This window comes from Colletotrichum fioriniae (genome assembly GCF_027942845.1).
Source record: "Colletotrichum fioriniae strain IMI 355084 chromosome Unknown scaffold_3, whole genome shotgun sequence".
Taxonomy (NCBI): domain Eukaryota; kingdom Fungi; phylum Ascomycota; class Sordariomycetes; order Glomerellales; family Glomerellaceae; genus Colletotrichum; species Colletotrichum fioriniae.
The window spans coordinates 2667182-2673494 of NW_027076839.1; the positions used below are offsets into that span (position 1 = coordinate 2667182).

Genomic DNA, 6313 nt, shown 5'->3' on the forward strand with positions numbered 1-6313 from the left:
ACTACACCCATGCCGCCAATGTCAAACCCATGCGCCACAGTATCCTCAGTGCTATAATTACACACCTGCGGTCCGAGTCACCCGATTCATACAGTCTTCAGCCATTCCGGATAAACCAAGCAGGTTCGTCCATACCAAAGGTCCATACCATAGCGTCAGGACTCCTCCTCCAAAAGACCAGCCAATCCCCGTATTATTGACTACCCACCCTTTACAGAGCAAGGTTGTAGCTATACTCATCCTCCATATTCTGGCTGATCCAGAGCACAACGCTGCTCAAGCCCACGAGCGCATTCGCGACAACGTTCTCGATGCCCATGCCCAGCGCCGGCATGGCAACGTCCTGCACGACAAACTTGAGAACAAACACCGTCACGCCGCCGGCCATCCCGCCTGCCAGCGCGGCGAAGCCAAGGAACAGCACGACGCGGGCCTTCCACGCGACGCCATTGCCGCTGTAGGAGAAGCTGTCGGCCGACAAGCGCGCCTTCTCGACCGAGTTGATGATGAGCATGCCAAGCGAGGAGAAGATGAGGGGCAGCCAGTCGACGAAGGTGACGTGCGTGTCGGAGCCGTTGCGGGCTGACTTTGACCAGACGGCGGAGTCGAGCATAACGTAGAAGGCGATAGAGAACTGGGGGGGTTAACGACGGTTAGCGGGGTTCTTGGATCTTCCTTCTCTTCTATGATTTTTGGGAGGACTTTATTCGGAGAAGGGAACCAGCTGATGTTCCATCATGTGCTATCCAACAATGGATACTGGCGGGGGACCATCAGGCAGAAGAGAGAGGGATGAGCTTACCAGAGCTCCGGCACCGTAGACGCCAAAGTTACGAGCCCAAGCGCTGTTGAGCCATTCCGGCTTGCTGAACTTCCAAAGGCGCTCTTCCTCCATAGTTGCGTATGTGGTTATGAATTGATTGGGTTTGGGGTGTAATAGCGATTAGCTGAAGATAGCTCCCAGTCTGCGGACCGTTGTAGCCGAATCGGGGGATCTGGGCGTGTTTCGTCGGGAGTGTTCTAGAGCAGTCGATGCTCTTGGAGGAAAATATAGAGTGTCGTCGGTATATCGCGGAGTGGATGATTCGGGCCGCGCGTGCGTTGTTCGTCGGCGGTTGTTGTCTGCTTCGGTGTAAGGCTGGGCGTGGGTGACGAAAGCGCAGGTTCCGGATGTTGGTCGCCTTGACGTTGATCCGGCACAGCTGAGGCGTCACACTCCCACTACCTGATCCCTGTCCCGGAGCTTTGCCGCTCTCACGTGACTATGAGCATATCACATGATCGTCACATCGCAAAGGTACCTTCGTGCACCTTGATTCTATAGAGCTAACAAAGACTGCAAAGCAATTTGCAGAAAAACTCTCGTCTCGAATCTAAGATGGAAAAAGAGGGGAAGTAGTTAACATCTCCCATATCTGAATGGACTACCTTGGTAAAGTTGTGCTGTTGCGACGCCATCAGCAAGTCAATACATAGCTTCCACCTCCAAGTCCCCGACTTCGTGCATGACTCTGCCTGCACCCGTGCTCATGAACGGCATTCCATTCTTCAAGACACGGCGTGGACCCTTCTTCGTAGATCTGATCGAAGCGGAGCGGTTCATCGCGATGTTCCGGGCTAAGGTTGACCCCCGTTGACACCCCGCAAACACGAATCGGTCCCAGTAGCATGGAATACGAGGAATTGAGGGGCGCATGCCGTTGCACCCCAAACACATGCACATAGACGCAGAGCCTATCTTTTTCATATTGACACGAGAAACGGAATACGATTTGGCCAAGGCCGTCACAGCCAACCTGTATTGAGGACTAATCCTACGCCCTTGCCTCGGAGCGCTCGAGATAGAAAGAAGTAGACAAAAGGTCCTAATAGTACACTAACAATTACCGGCACGCCTGTCAATTCCAGCTTGGAATATTATTTTCCCATTCGCCTCGTCTAGGAGGACGTGGTCCGCAACATCCATCTCAGGACAGCCGTGAGGCCGCCAACGAAGATTGGCCGAATATGGCAGGTTGGTGCAAATGTACGTATGCCGCGCAGCTATGTCCATAGACTGCAGAAACCTCAGAATGGGGAGAGGCCCACCCGACGTATTCCGGTCCCGGCCCTTTCCAGAGAGAGCCCAAAAAGGAAGAAAAAGAGTAGAAAATAGACTTGGAAATAAGCCCAGCCGCCGTGTTCCCTGATGCTCGAAAAAAAAAAAAGTCTTCAATGTTGTATGACCCCCTACGGACGTCCTCTCATGATGATTAGAGTCACGGACGCCTCAAACGCCGATGTTTTGCTGTAAGACGGGCCTTGTCGCGTAACAAGACCCCGAGAATAGGGGAAACCGTATCGTCGTTCTGTCGTATCCAGTTTTGCACACCTTCTATATCTCGATCTCCTTCATCGGCTCCTCCGATACCTCAGGTTGCTTGCCATTGGCCTTGGCGGTGCCATTCATCTTGCCAGCGGGGTTTGCATTCTCCTTTCCTTCGCCCTCCGCGGTCTCGACGTGCGAAAGTAGCGACACACGAGAGCCCTTGGGGGTCTCTTCGCTCGGCCGGGGAGTTTCGACTTCGACAAGCTTCGTTGGCTTGAGGCCGTTTGTCTGCAGCTCCGGCAGAGGGGTTTCCTCGGCCACTCGTGCCAGGGGGCTGGACTTGCCATAGCCAGGGCGAATGGGGCTGGCGATCGGAGAAGTACCTCCCAGTCGTTGCATTGATCTTCCTCGTTGTTCGCCATTAGGCTCGGCTGATGTCGGGCTCGCGCTCGTGTACGGAGAGTTGGCACCAGACCCAGCCGGGGATCCGGCTCTGTTAGTAGGTGCAACCGATCTGCGCTTCGCAGCTCTTCGGCCGTACTTCTGATCCATGCGCCATCGAAGAATGCCAAAGTAGGGAGGCTCAACACGCGTCTCCTTAAACTCCCGCAACTTGAGCTCGTTGGTCTCCTCGTCCACAAACCACTTGCCAGACGAGAGGTCGTCCGCGACCATGGCGAGGAAGTGAGCCCAGGAGCGGGCAATGACGTACTTGGTATCGTAGTCGCGACCGAAGAGAACAATCTGTCCCCATTTGCCGTTGGGGCCGGGGGCGAGGTCGACAGCCAGGTTGTTTCCACCCCAATCGCGCACCAAGGGGATCCAGGCGGGGTGGGCGTACGATCGCTGCACTGCATTGGGAGGCACGCAATCCTGGCGAGCGATGAGGTCCTGACGCCAAGAGCCATTGTTCGCAGCCGCAGGAGATGCGGGTTCTCTGGAAGAAGATGCCTGGTTGCTGCTGCCGAGAGCCTTGGGGAGAGCGGCAGGTCTTTGATAGGCCGCTTCGGAGAGGAATTCCTGATTGACCTTGCGCCACTGGTCCCATTCCTGAACAATCTCCTCGCAGTCAAGCAACATGGAGCCGAAGATGATACCAGTGGGCATTCCCAGGCGTTCCTGGCCGTCGTGAACCATCAGTGACTCTCTTACATCAAGGGGCAGAGAGCAGTCGAGTTGATGCTCCAGTTCGTTGAGATCGTTATCGGTGCATCCCTCGCAGAGCTGGTCCCACAGCTCAGGGTAGTGCTCTTCGGCCCAAGCGTCAATCTTCTTCCACGAGTGGGAAACGGGAGGGGGAGGAGGTGAGCCATCCTGAAAAGACTGCATGGGGACGTCTCCGGGGCTTTGTAGCTCAAAGCCATCGTGCTGGCTTTCGCGGCGAGCAGATTGAGACCTCAGACCTGGAGAGTAAGGCGCAGAAGGGTTGGGGCTAGTTGGCGTGTAGGGCATGCCGCCGCCCTGGTAGCTGTTCTCGCGCGAGAATCTGTTATAATCGTCTGCGAAGGGAGAGGATACATCGGCGCGGGATTCGGAGGCAGTCGCGACGGAGGTAAGAATACCGCTCTGGCGATTCAGAGGAACATGGCGACCGGTTCGGTGAGGAGAGTCAATCGTAGAGTCTGAGACACGTTAGATTTGTTATAGAAGCAGACGTTACAGAGTTCATTCGGAAAATAAAATAAAATTAACGTACGTCGGTCGTAGCTGGTCAGATCGTGCCAAAGAGAGCGCATAGCCGCACCGAAGCCGAACCTGTCATGGCAAAGTTAATGTCTCGGTCCTCTTGGGCGTCCCAAGAAAAGGGGACTGAATGGTTGAAAGAACGGATGCCAACGTACGTGTTCGCCATGATTGGCGATGGGGCCCCTGGCCGATTTGACAAAGACAATGATCCTGTTCCGGGGTTGGAAAAAGAGACGCGATCGACCGGTTGCGGTTGTAGAAAAGTAAGGAAATGGCAGCGAGAGTTGGGGGCTGTTGAAGAAAGTCGATTTACCCCTTTGGTCGTTGGCGTTGAGGTTAGGGGTAACGGCCGAATCGTCAAAGACAGATGACAGCAGGTGCTGGATGGGAGTCTCCTTAATTTAGGATGCTCTGTTTCTGTCCACCGCCGTCAAGGTATTGTCGACTCGCAATGGGGTTGGAAGTGCGAAGGAGCGTTGGATTCACAACCAGCGAAAGTATGCGGTCTGAGTGGTGAATTGGGTTGTTGGAGGGAAAAAGAGGCTTCGAGGTCGGAGGCAGCGCGGTCAGGTCAGGGGCGGGCCGCGAGGGTTGGATTGTGAGGTGCCCGTGTTTATGTCTGACGGGGCGTGGAATTTTTAGAGTTGGGGACGATGGCGTAGTAAACCCGTCGCGGTCCTTGAGTGTGCCAGGCGGGTGCAGGTGTTAGTGCAGTGAAGGAGGCGAGAGAGAGGTGTGCTGCAGCTCTCAGTGCGACGCAGGAGAAGAAGTGGAGGCAGGTAATAGTGCGGTAACGATAGGTAGCTGTGCCTTGATATCTCTCTCTCTCTCTTGCTACCTTACCTCAGGGACCCAGAGCCAGAAAAGAAAAACAGTACCTCAGATAGCGGGACTGGACAGGTAGGTAGATAGGCGGACAGGATTAAATTTGGAGACGTTGAGGCTTCGTCTGGTCAGTTTGGTAGATGGTGCCTGGCGTGGTTTGTGGCACTTTAGGGGAAGGAAGGAGCCCCAGTGTCAGTGTTTCCTCCCCAGTCAGTCGTGGTCGACACCTCAGGAAAAAGCGAGGATACCTGGGTATTCGTAGTGAGAATGAGGTGGTGGTGGACGTGGTGGGCGTCTAGGGTTTGGGGAGGAGAGAGGGAGGGAAGGAGGGGACAGGCACGGGGGTTCGAGTGAAAGTGGGACCTTCAGAACGGTTTAGGAGGGAAGGGGGACCCCTGGTCTCTCTCCTTTCTCATTAGACAAAATGGACCGGCGCCTTCCTTGCTAGAGCAAGACCAAAGACTAAAAAAGAAGAGGGAGAAAAAGCAAGTGGTGCAGCGGCGACCCTGGACAGCGAGAGGGTACTGCAGTACCTTAGCACAGTAGGTAGGTTAGGTCTGCTGCGTCTGTGGAGTTTGTGACGAGGTGAAGCCAAGGTGAGAAGGAAAGAGAGAAAACACTAGTGACGGATTGCGACGCGAAAGCGAGCGAGCGAGTGTCGGTCAGGTCGGTGAGGATATTTGCCGTAAAGGTAACGAAGGCCTTGGATGCGATAGTGTGCAACGATAACGAAGGCAACGACTGAGGGAAGTAAGTAATGGAGATGAAGAAGAAGAGAAGGGGAGGATCAGAAACGCACAGATAAAGCAGGATGGGGACTATGGAAGTTGGCAGCGATGGCAAAGATAGTGTAGATGCTAATCATCTTTGATCTTCAGGAGCACTGCAACTACGAAGTCCGCTCAATGTCGTGTACAATCACAAACAAGAGGTACATCCTCGCCATTCGATGCCCATCACTCTACTACAAGCAGTACGAAGTACAGCGAACACAGGGCAAGTTGCTTGATCGTCAAATATGCACTAACAAACTGGGTAACCTAGCCTTAGTCAAGTCACTGCAACAGCGGGATGCTGATGGCAAAGTCAGGGTAGGATTGGCACATTAGGATGGAAGAGGGGGGGCCTTTGACGTCGTAGGACCGGCGCCAGGCTTCATTCAAAGCTCAGCAACCTGACAATCTGGTAAATTGGCAGAAGGGGACCCGGAGATTCGCGCGTCAAGTGGGTGCCGCCCCTTCCATGATTCAAAATCAATTGGTAGACAATTTTCGGGTCTTTTTGGAAAGATCGTTGCCCACGAGGAATCCGTAGTGAGGGACCGTACGGAGTGTACACCGTACTCGTAGCCCGGGGCGGTGTTAGAAAAGGGCGAAAAGGGCAACCTCCATTGTGATTGGGGTAGGGATGGGTGTGTAGGATGGATTGGATTGGATCCCCTCCCCAAATTTACCATCTTATGGAGGCAACTATTTCATGTCCAGTGTAGGTACT

General features: G+C 54.3%; 2 protein-coding genes across 2 annotated transcripts; both read right to left on the minus strand.

The window, feature by feature from the left end:
• Positions 1-211: 211 nt before the first annotated feature.
• Positions 212-895, minus strand: VPS68 (Vacuolar protein sorting-associated protein 68; the record flags this gene model as incomplete). The annotated part of the gene is made up of 2 exons (XM_053196003.1): positions 212-634; positions 803-895. The coding sequence occupies 2 exons, from the start codon at positions 893-895 to the stop codon at positions 212-214; spliced, it is 516 nt and encodes a 171-aa protein (XP_053046427.1).
• Positions 896-2374: 1479 nt separating this feature from the next.
• SMI1 (Cell wall assembly regulator) lies at positions 2375-4160 on the minus strand (the record flags this gene model as incomplete). Its single annotated transcript, XM_065756885.1, has 2 exons — positions 2375-3930; positions 4064-4160. 2 exons carry the CDS (start codon positions 4158-4160, stop codon positions 2375-2377), a joined length of 1653 nt encoding a protein of 550 aa, XP_065614652.1.
• Positions 4161-6313: the final 2153 nt, after the last annotated feature.